A 19,610-nucleotide genomic window follows, 5' to 3' on the forward strand; every position below is an offset into this window, starting at 1 on the left:
TTTGTTTTAAATCCTATATACACTGAAGAATTATTCCCTGAAATTCATATTTTTCATAAATCCAAGTTTTTAAGTATATTTTGTTTAAACTGAAAAAAAGTTTTTTTAAACCTGAACTAGCAGTAAGTCATACCATAAGATTTAGGTAACCAGTTAACTTGCTCTGCTGGTGCTGGTGCTGCTGCTGTTATTGTTGTGGCTGTAATATGAGGCAACGCTCATTGAACGCTGTTGGCCAGGCAGCATTCTAAAAGTAGTAGGGAGTAGGCACTTTAACTTCCATTTACAAATCAGGAATTAAGCTCTGAGAGGTTAAGTAACTTTTTTAGGGTCATATATCTAGTAAATGTTACAGTCAGGCTTTGCAATTCTGCTGTACAAAAATAAATGCTTATTTAAGGTGGAAAAGAAAACTGTGAACCAAAAACCTCCTTGGCTTTGAAATATGATGTGACTCCTTTTTATGCTTCCGTAGCACCTTTCATAGCTTCATCATGGCATATACCATAGTCCCCTGTAGGTTTTTTATTTGTTTTCCTCTCTAGACACAGGAAAGTCCTTTCAGAATGGAAAAAGTCATGTAAGAGGGGGATAGATAGATAGATAGATGGATAGATAGGTTGAATGATAGATTTAATAAGAGCGTGATTTAGAGTACTATTTATTATTTACTCTGAATTGAATATTGGAATAAGTGTAGTGTAAATGTAATTGATAATAGCTAGAGTACTTCTGAAAGATAATTTTTAACAAATTTTGTTCTTGTCTTTCAGAGCATGTTTTAAGAAATTGCCTCGGATTCTGAGTTTCAATACTATGAGGTATACATTTAATATGGTCACAATGATGAAAGAGAAAGTGAACACACACTTTTCCTTCCCATTACGTTTGGATATGACACCCTATACAGAAGATTTTCTTATGGGAAAGAGTGACAGGAAAGAAGGTAATGGAAAATCTTTCTCTTGCCTATGTTTATTGTAAGTCTTCATGACAAGATAGCCATATTTATAAAGTTGTAATCAACTACACATTTAACAAAATCAAATTGAATCTTATAAAGGAGAATGTTTTTAAAGACAATATGGCATATTCAGTCAGTTGGCCAATAAACGTTTTGTATCTACTAGGAGTGTGTTCTAGGCACCTTTCCAAGTGAATGAGATAAACATGGTTCCTGCCCTTGAAGAACTTAAGTCTATTGGATATGGCATATATTAAACAAGGAATTATAAACATGAAGTGTTGTCAAATAGTGAATGTATCACAGATTGAGGGGAATCGGGGGGCTTTCAGGAGAAGGTGACATTTAAGCAGAACCTGAGTAAGAGCTAGAGAGAGAGGAGTGGAGAAACTGTAGTGGGGGGCAGGGGGCTGATTAGGGGGTTGATGAGATAGGCAAAAGGGTGGCAGCCAGATCAGTTTTTTTGTAAGCCATGTTAATAATTTTGATCTTTATTTCAATGTGAAACCATTGGAAAATTTTAAGCAGGGAACTGAGATAACCAGGTGGGATCTTGGAAAAGGTTATTCTGACTATAACAATAGAAATGGATTAGAGGATGATAAAAGGAGTGTGGGGAGGCTGTTATGGTAAACCACAGTAATAGTAGCGCAGATGAGAAAGCATACCAACCAGTAGGGTTGGAGAGGAGCGCATGACGATAGAGTTAGTAGAACTTGATGATTGAATGAATAAATGAATCGAACAAAGTTATTGAACATCTATCCACCAGTTAACTTGCTATTATAGTAATAGGAATATAGTGACAACAAAGAACAAGGTCTCTGCCCCTATGAAGCTTACAGTTTAGTCAGTTTACTACTAGAGGAAGGAGGAGAAGTCAAGAAAGGTTTCTGGCTTGATCAGTCAGGTGAATAGTGGGATCAGTATTTCAGGATCTCAAGAAGGAGGGAGTGTGGTCAGAATTATTGAATACTAAAGAAAAGGAACAGTTCCAGTAAGACCATGAGGGAAAATTACCTAACATGTTGAAGATCTCTGGTTATCAGACCAATTTAATTTGGGTGTTGCAGTAGGAAGGTGGATTGCAGCGAATTTAAAATGGCACTTGGTTCGTAATAGTTACCTCCAAATTGCTATTATTACGTCCATAAGACCAGTGATTTTCAAACATCTGTGTATATGCCCCAAGGACCATGATGAGGAATGGGAATAGGTGAGAGGAGAGAAGAAAGCAGAATAGGGCCAGCTCTTACCTTTTCCATTCTTCTTTAGCCAAGAGAAGTTCCATTTTACATAAGAGTCCTGGCAACGTTTTGTTTGTATAGAAAGTTATGCTGATTTAAATTTTTAAGATTTGAAGAGCCGCCATATTATAAGATTTAGGGAAGAGAACCATATTTTAATCTTTATACTGCATTGCCTGGCACTTAATGAGCATCCAGTAAATGTTTTACTCTCACTAAATGGGAGCTGAGAGGTATAAACAATGAGTGTGGGCTACTCTTTCAAGAGAAGAACATATCTTTCTTTGAAGAGAGAGGATGGTGACTGTGGCTGTGAGGTGATACAGGGTTAAGGGAGGGAACTTTAAAGTTAGAATTTGAGTATGTTTAGAAGTTGCAGGAAATGAGGCAGAAGAGGTAAGTTTGAAAATAGAGACAAAGTTAAGAAGTTGGCATTGTATATATACATCCTACTTTTTAGGGCATTTTCAAACCATTTGTAAAATTATAGCAAGACTGCATAGTAACTGCTTCACTGTATTTTTCATAATGTCTCCATGTGTGGAAATAGCAAAAATTTATGCCAAGATAAAGGAATTTATTCGGCCACAAGTGATGCATTCAGAGTCAGATCCTAGTACATCCAAACTCATCAGTCAGTGCTCTGACACTCTCAGCCATTTCCTCCTCTTCACCTAATTGTTGCTTCACTTTTCAGGTTAGACTGTGCACTCAGGTTAACCAAATCTGCTCTCACTTATTTGCTTCTGATTGTACCTTTCCTTTTGTGATGATGGAAATACAGATCGTAAATCATACATCTTCTGGAGTTTTTTCTTAATATCTCTTGTAGTAACTTTTCAAATTTAAATCTCTGTGGGTGGGAAGTATATGTTTTGTTTATTTTGTTTCTGTCTACATAAAGCTCCTAATACACAGTGTTTTCTATTAACTGGTAAAACAGTTGGAAGCATGCTGCCAGTACAATGCTCCATTTTCCTTAGCATGAGACTAACAGGCATAAATATGTTAATACTTTTCAGATCTTGCGTTTGCCTGCTCCTAATAAAGATAATATAAAATGCTTCATTCAGGTTTATCTATTTCAAAAGGAAGAGCCAGATTAAGCAAAAAGAACATATTTTACATTTACATATTACATGGAGATTGTCCCTAGTTATGCACTGACACATGGTTGTTTTTCCAGTGATTTGTATAAATGTTCCTTAAAATTGTAGGCTATGAATGGTGAATGACTAGCATATAGGATTGTTTTGTACCTATTTGAATATATAAAGTATCTGTGCCTATTTCTGTGCATAAAGTATAGTATATAAAGTGATTCTAAGATGTCACTGTGTGTAGTTTTCAAAATTATTGCCATTATTTTATGTAAATCATTCCAGGTTTCAAGGAAGTCAGTGATCATTCAAAAGACGCAGAGAGCTATGAGTATGACTTGATAGGAGTGACTGTTCACACAGGAACAGCAGATGGTGGACACTATTACAGCTTCATTAGAGATATAGTCAATCCGCATGCTTATAAAAACAATAAATGGTGAGTTTTAAATATTTTATTCTTGGGATTTAAAAAAGTCTTTTTTTCTTCTGTTTTTAAAGTATAAGCTTATGATAGTTTTCTTCTTGAGATACGTTTTCAGATTTTAGTTTTCTAAAAACTTTATAGTTGGGAAAGGGAGCACATAAAATGTTTAAATGAAAGCAGCTTTCAAAAGACAATATGAATCTATCCTTAAACTTTATAGATCTCCAGACTCTTTTGAGAATTTGATAAATTCTCGCCTAAGAAAAATGAACACAGTCAAAGTTCTGCACACAACTTTAGATTCACAGACAATATTGCACCTTCTAAATCTTACCTACCTGTGTTCACTTATTCAAGAACTGTTTACTGAATGCCTTCTATAGGGTGGCCACAAAGTCCTTATGTATTCCAGTTAGAAATTACCTGCATACTCCATTTTCTTCACCTTACCTTTCCCTTCTGACACACATTCTTTTTATCATCTTTCATCAAGTTAATGGCTGGAAGTCATTCAATCAGTCCTTAATAGCTGGTTTTTGGTCCTCGGATGTTGTTGAGTAAAGTCTCATGTATAGAGACTATTGATGTGCTAGACATTGTTCTAAATATTGGGGATGTACATTGGTAAATTGATCTGCACTTAGCAGAATAGTTTCGTTCAAATATTTCTCACTCTTTATACCATCATATCCATGGTATCTTTACTTTTTTTTGTCCATTTGAATATAAATTTTGAAATGGCATCTTTATCGTTGTAAGTTTTCCAAGCTCTTAATGTTTTCTGTCTGATAGCTTTACATGTTAGAAAGTTATGCAAACTTTTTATCCTTGCTTTTATGAACTCTTTTGTTACTACGAGGTTATAAATAGATCTATCAGATTTTAAGGTGGTTATGACTATGTTGTGAAATTATATTCCCAATTTCTAGTGGATTAGAATTGTCAAAACAAGAGCTTAGTTAGAATTTACCACATATTAATAAGTTTGATCAATATTTGTAATATATTAGAATGTAATCTAAATATTTTAAAAAGAGGCACAATACAGATATATTACATATATACTTGATGAATACTATATGCTCTGCTTTAGGTATCTTTTTAATGATGCTGAAGTAAAACCTTTTGATTCTGCTCAACTTGCCTCTGAATGTTTTGGTGGAGAGATGACGGTAAGTTTTATTCAAAAGTTATAAATGGTTCATGACTTTCCAAGTGCCTTGCAGTATCATAAAATCCAATAGCAGAGTCATGTAACTTTCTTTTAATTCCTATAATTAAATCTAAAATGTATTTGTTTTTTGTTTAGTATAGTTTAGTATGTTTGGAGCATATACCAGACACTGGAAAATAGTTTTTTTTGAAAATATATTTTAAATTACTATTTCTTCAACTGATTAAGAGGGTCTGATTAAGAAGGATTAAGACTTACAATTGAAAAATAATAGTATAGGAATTGAATTACATTTCCACAAGACATCATGATTAAATAAGTTGCTTACTTAAATGCTCTGGGATTAGAACAGAAAGAAATTACTCTTTATTGACTTACTATGAGAAATCTTTGACAAGGAAGTTGGCTTAAGCTAAACTTTAAAGATTGTTCCTTTAGTGCTTTCTATAACAGTAGCAGCAACCTGGTTATTACTAGTGACAGGATAGAAAAAGATTATCTGTTTTGTAATTATCAGTTAAGATATAAGAAAAGACAATTAGGTTGGAGTAGTGTTACAGTAATTTCACTTCTTCATATGCAGTTTACCCGAGTACCAATTTTCTGAAAACTTTAAAAATAGCCTGTTGATTCTCACAAGTCAAGTGTTAAAAAGTAATTTCTGTTTCATAAAGAAGCTCAGATAAAGTTATATTTCCCTTTAATAGCCATGTTTATTGTGAAATAACTGGTCACATTCTGGATTTTAATGAAAAGCCTTTCTTAACTGCTCTTTGATGCTCTTATGTACTATTCTGAATAGAAAAGGAAAATTAGACAAATTCCTAACACTTGGAAAATAAGTAGAAGAAGGAAGGAAATAATGAGTTACTATTGAAGCCATAACTAAACCTTTTGCATCTGTAGATGTTATTCCTAGAATATTTCCTCAAAAAAAAAAGAAAGAAAAGATAAACAAGTAAACAGTACAAAACTCTTCTTTTAAAAGGTAGTTTTTCAGATTGCATGCCCATTTTATTAAGTTTTATATATTTGAAGAGAAATTAAGGAAACAATCCCATTCACCACTGCAACAAAAAGAATAAAAATCCCTAGGAATAAACCTACCTAAGGAGGTAAAAGACCTGTACTCAGAAAACTGTAAGACACTGATGAAAGAAATCAAAGATGACACAAACAGATGGAGAGATATACCATGTTCTTGGATTGGAAGAATCAATATTGTGAAAATGACTATACTACCCAAAGCAGTCTGCAGATTCAATGCAATCCCTATCAAACTACCAATGGCATTCTTCACAGAATTAGAACAAAAAATCTTACAATTCGTATGGAAACACAAAAGACCCCAAATAGCCAAAGCAATCTTGAGAAAGAAAAACGGAGCTGGAGGAATCAGGCTCCCTGACTTCAAACTATACCAAAAGGTACAGTAATTAAGATAGTATGGTACTGGCACAAAAAACAGAAATATAGATCAATGGTACAGGATAGAATGCCCAGAGGTAAACCCAGGCACATATGGGCACCTAATTTACGACAAAGGAGGCAGGAACATACAATGGAGAAATGACAGCCTCTTCAATAAGTGGTGCTGGGAAAACTGGACAGCTACATGTAAAAGAATGAAATTAGAACACTACTTAACACCATACACAAAAATAAACTCCAAATGCATTAAAGACTTAAATGTAAGACCAGACACTATAAAACTTTTGGAGGAAAACGTAGGAAAAACACTCTTTGACATAAACCACAGCAAGATCTTTTTTGACCCACCTCCTAGAGTAACAGAAGTAAAAACAAAAATAAACAAATGGGACTTAATTAAACTTCAAAGCTTTTGCACAGCAAAGGAAACCATAAACAAGACAAAAAGACAATCCTCAGAATGGGAGAAAATATTTGCAAGTGAAACAACAGACAAAGGATTAATCTCCAAAATATACAAACAGCTCATGGAGCTCAATATCAAAAAAACAAACAATCCAGTTAGAAAATGGGCAGAAGACCTAAATAGACATTTCACCAAGGAAGACATAGAGACAGCCAAGAGGCACATGAAAAGATGCTCAACATCACTAATTATTAGAGAAATGCAAATCAAAACTACAATGAGGTATCACCTTACACAGGTCAGAATGGCCATTATCAAAAAAGCTAGAAACAGTAAATGCTGGAAAGGGTGTGGTGAAAAGGGAACCCTCGTACACTGCTGGTGGGAATGTAAATTGATACAGCCACTATAGAAAACAGTATGGAGGTTCCTTAAAAAACTAAAAATAGAACTGCCATATGACCCAGCAATCCCACTACTGGGCCTATACTCTAAGAAAACCATAATTCAAAAAGAGACATGCACCACAGTGTTCATTGCAGCACTATTTACAATAGCCAGGACATGGAACCAACCTAAATGTCCATTGACAGATGAATGGATAAAGAAGATGTGGCACATATATACAATGGAATATTACTCAGCCATAAAAAGAAACGAAATTCAGTTATTTGTAGTGAGGTGGATGGACCTAGAGTCTGTCACACAGAATGAAGTAAGTCAGAAAGAGAAAAACAAATACCGTAGGCTAACGCACATGTGTGGAATCTAAAATAAAAAAAAAAATGGTACTGATGAACCTAGTTGCAGGGCAGGAATAATGGGGTAGGCATAGAGAATGGACTTGATGACATGGGGTGGGAGGGCGAAGCTGGGGCGAAGTGAGAGTAGCATCAACATATATACACTACCGAATGTAAAATAGTTGGCTGGTGGGAAGCAGCAGCATAGCACAGGGAGATCGGCTTGGTGCTTTGCGATGACCTAGATGGGTGGGATAGGGAGGATGGGACGGAGGCTCCGGAGGGAGGGGATATGGGGACGTGTGTATGCATATGGCTGATTCACTTTGTTGTGCAACAGAAACTAACATGGTATTGTGAAGCAATTATATTCCAATAAAGATCTATTGAAAAAAAAAGGTAGTTTTTCAGATTGCAAGTCCATTTTATTAAGCTTTGTATTATTGATGGTAAAGTACCTTAAAAATGTTTTGAATCTTTTTTTTAAAGTACATACTCCTAGCCAAAAACTTTTATCAAAGATTTTTCTGAATATAATGCTATTTGAGAACTATTTACAAAGTTGCCATAAAGTATAAAATAGCTATTTATGAAATATTTTATATATAAATATAGCTGAGTGTACTCATTTCTTAAAGAAGGAAAACTTTCATTTTTTTAAACAGACCAAGACCTATGATTCTGTTACAGATAAATTTATGGATTTCTCCTTTGAAAAGGTAACCATTTCTTTCATGTATAATTGTACATTGTTTTCCGACTTCCATGTTATCTACTTTTATAGTTATACTATGTCAAAATGAAAATATACTTTTTTTTCCCTCTTAAAGACACACAGTGCTTATATGCTGTTTTACAAACGCATGGAACCAGAGGAAGAAAATGGCAAAGAATACAAATTTGATGTTTCATCTGAATTACTAGAGGTATAAGTTAATTTAACTTTAGCAACAATTTAAAAACATGTTAAGTATTTATGCAAGTATTAGTTCTAGAATATAAAAGCAGGCTATATAAACAACATCATTAGTATCTGTAATCCGAGGTAAGCCTTAACCCTGTTTACAAATAGTCTCGGTAATACTGACATACAACAGGTGAATGTAAAGTGAAAGAGATTAAAGGGAGTGGAAAACAATTATTAGTAACATTTAAGAAAAATAAGAAAGGTAAAAATGGTTGATGGAATAAGCGCAAGCTCACAATTAACTTGTATGGTTGGTGATATTCTTGGATTGGGTGATAGGACTGTGAATGTTCCTTTTCTTACGCTTCATATTACACACAAGCGTACAGTGTATTTTAAATGCATTTAAAATATGTATTATTATTTTCATATGTGTCTCATTTGTAGTAATGAGCTCTCTTCGTTTCGTATGTAGTTAAGTGATAATGTTAGGGGTTTATAAAAAGTGTGCACACTCAGTGTATGTTGTATCATTGTTGTAAACTGACTCTGCCAAAAGTACAAAAAAATAAATCTCCAGAAAGGTATACCTGATACAAGTGTACTCTTCCATGTAGACAATTAAACTTTTACTCTCTGACTGATTGATATTTGCACTATTGTGGTCAAGTCTTAAAACTGAGTGGATTTTGTTCCCCAAACACTTTTAATGGTATCTTGCCTACCTGTAATTTACAGATAAAGAGCCAAGAATATTATCTTCTTCCAAACCCTCTAAATTAGGTTTACCAGCAGAATTAGATGCTTCACTAGATGTCAAGCTATTAAACTCACCTGTTTATACAAAGATTTATTTCAACTACTATCATAATAGCAAAATAAAATAGATTATAATCATCATGATGTGCAAGACTTTGTGTCCCCAGGGTATTCAGACAAATGTACACCATGTTCTAGATGAGGACCCAACAGTATTTAAAGATAGCCACCCACATGTGAAATAAAATGAAATTTTACATAAAACCTTAATGATGTACAGTTGGCATTTGAACAACACAGGCTTGAACTGCGAGGGTCCACTTACACATGGTTTTTTATTTTTTTTCAATAAATATAGGATCTATAAGTAAACATGAATTTCTTTTTCACATTGTTTTCTTTTTTCTTTTTTTAATTTTATTTATTTTTGGCCGCGTTGGGTCTTCGTTGCTGCACGCAGGCTTTCTCTAGTTGCAGCGAGCGCGGGCTACTCTTCATTGCGGTGTGCAGGCTTCTCATTGTGGTGGCTCCTCGTTGCGGAACACAGGCTCTAGGCGCGTGGGCTTCAGTAGTTGTGGCTCGCAGGCTCTAGAGCACAGGCTCAGTAGTTATGGCGCACAGGCTTAGTTGCTCTGTGGCATGTGGAATCTTCCCAGATCAGGGCATGAACCTGTGTCCCCTGCATTGGCAGGCAGATTCTTAACCACTGTGCCACCACCAGGGAAGTCCCTTATTTTGCCAGTTTTTAAACATAAACCTTTCTCTCATAATCTGTTCTTACCAAAATATCAGCGTACCATAGTTTTCATGTATGTTATCAACGTTAACATAATTTTATTCATTATATATTTGCTCTTCAGACAGATGGGATTTCAGAGTTCTTACTTTTAAAATTTTAATAAATAAATTTTAAAAAAAAGAAACAGCGTGATCGCTTGAGGTAACCAGATAAGTAGTGATAAATAGGATCAGGTTTAGTAACTACTTCCATAGTCCATTTACCTGGAAAAAAGTCAACATGAATTTTAAGTGCATGTATATTTTTTGTTTCTTCTAGAGCAAGTCTTATTTTGTCTAATAAAAATATTGGTAAAATGTTATGAAGCAAATGCTTTCTGATATCTAATGTAAACATTTTTTTCTTCAGTGGATTTGGCATGATAACATGCAGTTTCTTCAAGACAAAAACATTTTTGAACATACATATTTTGGGTAAGCTTGGCAGATTTAATAAGATTTTTTTGTTACACATTTTTTAAAAATCTTATTTTGTAAGAATTTTAACCTATTGTTTTCAAATTCTAGGTTTATGTGGCAGTTGTGTAGTTGTATTCCCAGTACATTACCAGATCCTAAAGCTGTGTCCTTAATGACAGCAAAGGTAATATATGTATAGACTTGGGTAATTTCTTCAAAATTGGTGACTTTAAAATAATTAAATCTTTTTTGCTTAATTTTATCTTTTCTTGCAGTTAAGCACTTCCTTTGTCCTAGAGACATTTATTCATTCAAAAGAAAAGGTATGTGTTTTACTTCGTAAACTTTTGTGCCATTCATGTCATTTATCAGATATCTTTTTTTTTTTTAATTTATTTTTTATTTTTGGCTGCGTTGGGTCTTCATTACTGCGTGGGCTTTCTGTAGTCGCAGTGAGTGGGGGCTACTCTTCATTGCAGTGCACAGCCTTCTCATTGTGGTGGCTTCTCTTGTTGTGGAGCGTGGGCTTCAGTAGTTGTGGCTCGTAGGCTCTAGAGTGCAGGCTCAGTAGTTGGAGCGCGTGGGCTTAGTTACTCCGCGGCCTGTGGGATCTTCCTGGACCAGGGCCTGAACCCGTGTCCCCTGCATTGACAGGCGGATTCTTAACCACTGCACCACCAGGGAAGCCCCAGATATCTCCTAATACCTTCAGTAACTTCTTTTTCTTTTATAGCCCACAATGCTTCAGTGGATTGAACTGTTGACCAAACAATTTAATAATAGTCAAGCAGCTTGTGAGGTGAGGTGAATAATTCAACAAACAATGCATAGCTTAAGATTCACTTTCTTGTTTTGTTTTCTTTTATTCTTAACTTAGATGCTATAACAAAATTGTTTTATCTATTATAAATCATAGGGAGCCAGTGTAAGTTGTTACTAAAATTACTTGATTGCCAAGAGAAATTTATAATTAATGTATCAAATTCATTACATTGATTAAATAATCGATTTTTAAGTTACTTAAAAATCCTTGGGTTCTCCCCACCATGTATTGGAAGGAAAAAGTATAGAAAATGCAGAACTGTACCAGATATTTCTTAACTACTTTTGCATGCTACCAGAAAATACTGAAAAATGCTTATCTCCCTTCCCCCTCTGAGAAAAAATGCATATATCCCAGTAGATCAGTTTATGTCCTATTTTATCTTTTCCCATATTACATTATAAGAGAAACATACATCCCTAAGGATAGTATGCACACAGGTAATAAACACGTAGCCATATTGCCATCTTACTATCGTTTATCATTTGTGATGATCTCCCAGAGTGGTGTGTACCTTTCTAGGAATGCAAGTCTTATAAATTCCCAAAAGTGGGAGACAGCAGCATAGTGTACAATAGATGAAATTAGTTGAAGATTTTTTTCATATGTAGAAGGTTTTTAGAAAGATTTTTTTTTTTAATTTTTTTCAGTCGGTTTGTTTGAATTAGTATTCAAACAAGGTCCACATTTTGCTTTTGTCTTGTAAATCTCTTTTCATCTAAAATACAGTTGACCCTTGGACAACACGGGTTTGGACTGTGTGGGTCCACTCATACACAGATTTTTTCAGTAAATACGTACAGTACCGTACAATCTGTGGTTGGTGAAATCCGAGGATGCGGAGGAACCTAAGATACAGAAGGTCAACTATGGGACTTGAGTATCTGCAGATTTGTGTGTATGCTGGGGCTCCATACCAAGGAGCAACTGTAGTTACCTTCTGGTTTTTTTCCCCTCTGTACCACTTTCTCATTGGTTCTGCAGGATTTTCCACGTGCTGGCTTTGATCTAGTGCATCCTTTGGGTGTTATTTAACATACTCCTCTATTCCTTTCCATCTTCATGATTTTTAAAAAACTGTTCGGTAAAAAAAAAAAAAAAATTGTTCAGTAGATGCAGAAGCTTGATTAGGTCATAAATTTTTTTGTTTTTGTTGTTTTTTTTTTAATAAAGTTGCGACTTCAGTTTTTTCACTAAGGATTTGCCTCTGGAACTCTCTCAAGGAGTTAAAATTCTCTACAGTTGTCAGTAATTATGTGTGTGCATAAATAGGCAGTACAGTTCAATAGAGGAGTTAAATATGTGATTAAGAGATATCTTGAAATTAATGGGAAATGGTCTTAGCTAAGCGTAAAGAAGAGTGTTTTTTTTTTAATATTTTATTTATTTATTTATTTATTTATTTATTTATGGCTGTGTTGGGTCTTCGTTTCTGTGTGAGGGCTTTCTCCAGCTGTGGCAAGTGGGGGCCATTCTTCATCGCGGTGCGCGGGCCTCTCACTATCGCGGCCTCTCTTGTTGCGGAGCACAGGCTCCAGACGCGCAGGCTCAGTAATTGTGGCTCACAGGCCCAGTCGCTCCGCGGCATGTGGGATCTTCCCAGACCAGGGCGCGAACCCGTGTCCCCTGCATTGGCAGGCAGATTCTCAACCACTGCGCCACCAGGGAAGCCCAAGAAGAGTGTTTTTTGTTATCAACAGAACATAAATTGGTTTTAAGCAGAAAGTTTATCATACTCAGATAGTATATTATTAATAGGAACAAAAAATTCGACAGTGTGACATTTAAGTCTAAGAGGAAGATAGTATTTGACTTTATTAAGAACTGCAGGTTGTCATCATGTAGGTTCTACACTATAATGTAGATGGCATCCATGGAATTCTGTATTGAGATGACCTTGATTATGACTTTAGACATTTTAGATTTTACACTTTCTACCAATTGAAGAATCTTTTTTGGTAAGAATTTAAAGGAATTCAAATGTCAACTAGAATTAAAATCTTTGTGTGATTTTTATCCCAATTGGCAAGTATTGATTGAATGTTAAAATCACACTATTTACTTACAGTGGTTTTTGGACCGCATGGCTGATGATGATTGGTGGCCAATGCAGATACTAATTAAGTGCCCTAATCAAATTGTGAGACAGGTAAGAAAAAATTTATTTGAAAGTGGCTTTCAAGTTAATTGTTCTGAATTTGCCTGTGAATATATTTTAACCCAGCATTGAAAGTAGTTTGAAAAGATCGACCTCTTATCACAAAAGTCATTTTGCTCTTATTTTCACCAGCTTCTTTTGGCAAATCAGCTGTCATTCCAGTCAAGTGATTAAAATCATTCACATTTCCTGGTTATAGGAAGATAGCTTATAACTGCCTATTTTCTCAGATCCTACTTTGATGTATGAGTTGTACTGATTCTTTTTCAGATCCTTAGATATTCTAACCATGGTAGGGTACTGTAATGGCCTTGAAAGTTAAATGAATAGTGTATAACTTATTTCTGTGACAGATTCTCAACTGTCACATGAATCAATTTGTTTTTCTTAAATCATTGGAAAAATTAACAAGGGAGAAAAATACATACGGATTTATGACACAAAACCAAAAATTTAATCTGAAATATGCTACTTTCAGTTATAATTGAGATACAATTCTTATATCATAAAATTTAGCAAAACTTTTCAAAGTGTAAAATTTAGTGGTTTTTAGTATATTCCCAAATATGTGACCATCATCTATTTAATTTTATAACACCCCCAAAAGGAATCCCATACTTATGAGCAATCACTTCCATTTTATCCTGTCCCTTCTCTTCAGCCCCTGGCCACCATTAATATACTTTCTGCCTCTGTGGGTTTGCCTATTCTCACCATTTCATTTGAATAGAATCACACAGTATGTGGTCTTTTATGACTGGCTTTTTTGATTTAACAATGTTTTCAAGGTTTACCCATGTTGTGACTTGTATCTGTACTTTATTTCTTCTTATTGCCAAATAATATTCTATATACCAAATTTTGTTTATCTATTCAGCAGTTGATGAACACTAGTGATGTTTCCACTTTTTTGCTGTTTTGAATAACACTGCTATGAACATTTGTGTACAGATATTTGTGTGGACATGTGTTTTCAGTTCTTTTGGATATATACATAGGAGTGAATTGCTGGGTTGTAACATTCTTAGGAACTACCAAACTTTTTTTCATGATGTCTGCACCAGTTTACATTCCCACCAGCAATCTGTGAAGGTTCCAGTTTTGCTACATCTTCTTCAACATTTGTTTATTGTCTTCTTGATTTTAACCATTCTAATGGGTGTGAAGTAGTATCTCATTGTAGTTTTGGTTTGCATTTCCTTAATAATTAATGATAGTACACATCTTTTCGTGTGCTTATTGGCCATTTGTATATCTTAATCCATATTTTTTGGATAAACTTAAATCGCATTTCCTTCTCCTAGTCATTGAATTCTGATAAGCAGCTGTCCTGCCCCACTCCACTCTTCTGAAAGAGATGGATGCCAAGTTTTCTTTCCTCTGTCTCCACTAGTAAAGGAGGTTTCATGAAGCTTTGTTATTTGGTAATCTCTATTACTGAAACCTATAGTTTGTTTTTGCTTTTTCCCTTATAAAATTGTTTTTCAAGCTGACTCTACCTTTTATCTTCAGTCTGTAGTTGAGACTCCAGGAAAGCTTTAGAATGTCAAAAGATAATCTGTGGGCAAGATATAAATGGGTAGCAGAATTTTTAATCATGTTCATTTTTCAGTGTCTTTGTTACCTGATGTGAGTTGACTCTTAGGTTGTCCTATCTTTTCATTTATAGATGTTTCAGCGTTTGTGTATCCATGTGATTCAGAGACTTAGACCTGTGCATGCTCATCTCTATCTACAGCCAGGAATGGAAGATGGGTAAGAAGTATACCTTTTGAACTGAACATTTTTAAAAAATTTATTTATTCATTTATTTATTCATTTATTTAACATATTTATTTATTTATTTGGCTGTGCCGGGTCTTAGTTTCATTGCGGCATGCGAACTCTTAGTTGCAGCATGCATGTGGGATCTAGTTCCCTGACCAGGGATCAAACCCGGGCCCCTGCATTGGAAACACAGAGTCTTAGCCACCAGACCACCAGGGAAGTCCCTGAACATTTTATTTTTAAGTTTTTTGATTATCTGCCTATGAAGTGTTTACTTTTTAAATATCCACACTGAAATATTTAGGTTCTCCTATTTAAAAATAATCTGTAATAATATAAATCAAGAAAGAAAACTTTTGTTTTATTTTTATTTAATTGCATTTTCAAAATCCTCTACAAGTAACCTTGACTTAGTCTTTTTGTTTTGATTTCAGAGAGACATGATAACTGGAATCCAACTATTTGTATTATTGTAATTGGTATTCATTATTACAAAGATGAAAGAGATAAATTCAGGTTTTTAAAATATTTCTCCTCCCAAAATATCTATCCCCAGACTTCATACTTTCTCTAAGATATATAAAATTGCGTTTTCAGGTCTGATGATATGGATGCTTCAGTAGAAGATATAGGTGGTCGTTCATGTGTCACTCGATTTGTGAGAACTCTGTTATTAATCATGGAACATGGTGTAAAGCCTCACAGTAAACATCTTACAGAATATTTTGCCTTCCTTTATGAATTTGCCAAAATGGGTGAAGAAGAGGTGAGGCTATATCTTGTTTATTTCTGGTATTATGTACTTATTTTCAGTATTTAAAACTTAATTTGTTTTTATTTTATATTTTTAAATCAATATTTTTATTTTTAGAGCCAGTTTTTGCTTTCACTGCAAGCCATATCTACAATGGTACATTTTTACATGGGAACCAAAGGACCTGAAAATGTAAGTACAATTCTGTCTCATATCAGGGATTTAGAGGCCATGTTTTCAAGTTTGCATCATAGAAAGATACTAGATTCCTTTGAAGTCCCTTCTAGCCCTGATATTAAATGATTTTAAGGGTCTATGTTTGGTTGATATTTTTAATGGATATAGCAAGAGAAGAAACAGTCAAATGATAGATTTCACTGGTATGGCCCTGGATCAAAGCAAATAAATTTAGGCAAAATGGCCATTACCTGCTTTAGGGTCTTATCAGTAGCATGTTGTGTTTTGGTGAATATTTTTGCTGGCCATATTTTTAAAGCCCTTTGCTATATTAAGTCTGTCAGTCTTCCAAAAATTCAATTCATAATATTAAAACTATTACATCAATTTTGTGTTGTCTGTAATGACCACATTGGATTGAATGCTCTCTTTGCTCTATCTTATTTAATCCTTGTTGCAACCCTAAGAGGTAAGTACTGTTGTTATCTCCATTTTACAGATGGGGAAATTGAGGCATAAAGAGGTTAACTTGTTTTAGATCACAGTGAGTTAGGCTTTGACCCTTGGTTAGACTCCTGAACGAAACTGTTAGCTACTGTGCTGTAATGGTTCTCCAAATATGTACTGTTATTATCTAATTTCAGCCTGGATGTCTACTTATTTAGACTGCTTTTCTTTTGCTTTGTTAGATCATAAAATCTTTTCAGTGTTGCATTTCAAACCCCAAATGAATATCTCTTTGAAATACCTACTGTTTGGATTATCTGAAAACTGCAAATATGGATTCCTTAATTTGTGTAACTGGTATTTTTATTAAATATGAAATACCGTTTTATCATACTCATATAAATTTTGTTCCTGATTTATCTTCCAAAGAGCTTGCCTATAAGAAAAAAAATTATTATTAAAGAATTTATATCTTTAGGTAAGGTAAATACAGTATTGGGAATTATTGTTCTTTACAGTTCTGCCTATTAAATCTAAAATTGTCCTGAATGTGGTTTAGACTTTTAAAGTTAAGGTTAGGCCTTTGAGTGGTTATTTTTCATGATACATGCTCCTGCCACTGTCTACCCTGCATTGTTATGTAAGACAATCAAGCTCTTTTCTCTCAACATAATGTTAAAAAATAATATTATATTAAAAATGAATTGTGTTATGTTCTAGCCTCAAGTTGAAGTGTTGTCAGAGGAAGAAGGGGAAGAAGAGGAGGAGGAAGAAGATATACTCTCTCTGGCAGAAGAAAAATACAGGCCAGCTGCTCTTGAAAAAATGATAGCTTTAGTTGCTCTTTTGGTTGAACAGTCTCGCTCAGAAAGGTGAAATGTTTCAACATTCAAAATGCTTAAAGCATGTTTGATTTTATTCTTTTTACGTAATTGTTTTACCATTATTAACTCAGTAGCTTTTGTTACTTAATTCCTTTTAAATAATAACAACACTTTCCATCAACTCTTGTAGCATAAGTATTTCGATCCTTTGTACCAAACTCTTACTTTGCCTGAGTCATGTTAGAAATATACATTGAAGAAATATACAGTAAAATATCTAGCAAAATTATATGTGCATTCATCCTTTGACCTAGCAACCCCACTTCTGGGATTCTGTTTCCAAAACACCAAAAGATGTATGTGCAGTGCTGTTTATTGAAGCAGTGTTTATAAACAGCAAAAGACTGAAAATGTCCACAAAGATGGTACACGTTGAAGAAACAGAGCATCCACGTGATAGAGGACTCTGTAGCAGAAAGAAAACAGGCAGTATGGAATGTATGTGTACTACCATTGGAGAGATCTTTAAGATACATATCACTGAGGTGAAAAAAAACAAGGTGGACAAAAGTATATATAGTATGCTACTTTTTTTTTTCTTTTGGCTACACAGCATGGCCTATGGGATCACTGAGTCCTAACCACTGGACCACCAGGGAATTCCCTATAGTATGCTACTTTTTAAGAAGGGGAGGCTGTGAGACACAAAGTGAGTGACAGAGGGAGAGAGAGAGTGTGTGTGTGTGTGTGTGTGTGTGTGCGCGTGCAACCAAGCCTCATTATTCACGGATCTCCAATTTGTGAATTCTCCTACTTAAATTTATTTGTAATCCCCAAATCAGTACTTGTGAAGCATTTACAGTGATTTGTGGATTACAGAATGTACAGAGTGGCAAAAAATTGGAGTTAACCTGACACACACTTCTCCAGCTGAGGTCAAACATGGTGACACTCTGCCTTCTTGTTTCGGTGCTCAAATTGTAAACAAATTTTTGTTTGCAATATATGCCACATTTTTCACATTTATGCTTTTTGTTGGTGATTTAGCTGTTTAAAAATGGTCCCAAGCATAGTGCCAAGTGCTGTCTAGTGTGTTCCTAAGCTCAAGAAGGCCATAATATGCCTTAAGAAGAAAGTACACATTAGATAAGCTTCATTCAGGTTTGAGTTACAGTGCTGTTTGCTCTGTATTCAGTGCTAATGAGTCAACATTAAATCAGGGTCTTTAAACAGAAACACACATTAAACAAGGTAACATATTGATCTATTGAGAAAATGTTACGACCAGAGGTTCAGAGAAACCTAAGTGTATGTTTTCCCTATGAGCAGTGATTCAGTGTTCACTAATTCAGTGTTCGCAGCTCTTTATAGAATGTAAGTACTACAAATAACAAGAATTGACTATTTTTCTAATTGAAGACTAAATTTTTAAAAATAAATTTTAAAAGTTTCCAGTGGTTGGGGGAGGGGAAAACAGGCTGGAGGGGACAGGAATGAAAGTTTGACTTCTTTGAATATAGTACACTGTTTTGTTTTTTAGATTTATCTTTGGAATCATGTAAATGTTTTCTATAATTATAAATAAATTAATAAAATGCAATCCCTAAAAATCAAAAGCAGACTGAAATAAATGAGCCTAACTGTATATTGAGTTGGTGACATAGCCACTGGAGAGGAATTAAAGTGACTTTAGAACACATTGATTTAACTGTAATTTTTAGTGGGACGTACCTGAAGGACAAAAAGAATTGTAAAATTATTCTCAAGTGTTTTACTAATTATATTGTGAGTAGTAGTATAATTATAATTATTATTCTGAAACTGTATTATAGAATAAAACAAATAGATAATTGTTAATGTCATTAGAAACCAAGATTTTCAGGAAAAGAAAAGAAAAATACAAATATAAAATTGTAGGATGTTTACATAACTTCTTCAAAACTAAATTTGAATTTGGGAATATCAGTAGAGTTCATGGTATATTTTGTCTTAAGCAAACAAAAAATGTATTATGTATCTCCATTTTCTGAGAAGGCCTAGAAATCCTGTCCAACCCAAAAATCAGTGAGTGCCCCTGGCATCTAGATAACATTTCCCACTGAAAAAAATCAAGGTTCCTTGGGAAAATGGCTAATTCCAGGTCTTGGGCAAGAAATGAATGGGAAGCTTCGAACATTTTGTCATTTTGGAAAGCAAGGAGGCTATCAAAGACTACTGAGGTCATGTTAAAAGGTCTCAAGAGTCAACTTAAGGAGGTTTCTACTGGTCACAGATTGGACAGCTTGAGCATCAATAATAGTAATAA

At 34.5% G+C, this 19,610-nt stretch overlaps 1 protein-coding gene across 8 annotated transcripts in view; it reads left to right on the plus strand.

Annotated features, from left to right (window-relative positions):
* USP34 (ubiquitin specific peptidase 34) overlaps nucleotides 1–19,610 on the plus strand; it is a 241,650-nt gene that overhangs the window by 190,176 nt on the left and 31,864 nt on the right. For 7 of the 8 annotated variants that reach the window (XM_057557944.1, XM_057557950.1, XM_057557951.1 and 4 more), the window contains 14 exons: nucleotides 774–946; nucleotides 3,597–3,750; nucleotides 4,832–4,910; nucleotides 8,158–8,211; nucleotides 8,323–8,418; nucleotides 10,306–10,370; nucleotides 10,464–10,539; nucleotides 10,631–10,678; nucleotides 11,089–11,154; nucleotides 13,247–13,327; nucleotides 15,006–15,091; nucleotides 15,701–15,869; nucleotides 15,975–16,049; nucleotides 17,202–17,353. In XM_057557944.1, coding sequence (XP_057413927.1) covers nucleotides 774–946; nucleotides 3,597–3,750; nucleotides 4,832–4,910; nucleotides 8,158–8,211; nucleotides 8,323–8,418; nucleotides 10,306–10,370; nucleotides 10,464–10,539; nucleotides 10,631–10,678; nucleotides 11,089–11,154; nucleotides 13,247–13,327; nucleotides 15,006–15,091; nucleotides 15,701–15,869; nucleotides 15,975–16,049; nucleotides 17,202–17,353 — 1,374 coding nt within the window. The remainder of the gene's footprint in view (nucleotides 1–773; nucleotides 947–3,596; nucleotides 3,751–4,831; nucleotides 4,911–8,157; nucleotides 8,212–8,322; nucleotides 8,419–10,305; nucleotides 10,371–10,463; nucleotides 10,540–10,630; nucleotides 10,679–11,088; nucleotides 11,155–13,246; nucleotides 13,328–15,005; nucleotides 15,092–15,700; nucleotides 15,870–15,974; nucleotides 16,050–17,201; nucleotides 17,354–19,610) is intronic. The other variant, XM_057557947.1, reaches the window with a different exon arrangement.

The sequence above is a fragment of the Balaenoptera acutorostrata genome, chromosome 12 (genome assembly GCF_949987535.1).
Source record: "Balaenoptera acutorostrata chromosome 12, mBalAcu1.1, whole genome shotgun sequence".
Taxonomy (NCBI): domain Eukaryota; kingdom Metazoa; phylum Chordata; class Mammalia; order Artiodactyla; family Balaenopteridae; genus Balaenoptera; species Balaenoptera acutorostrata.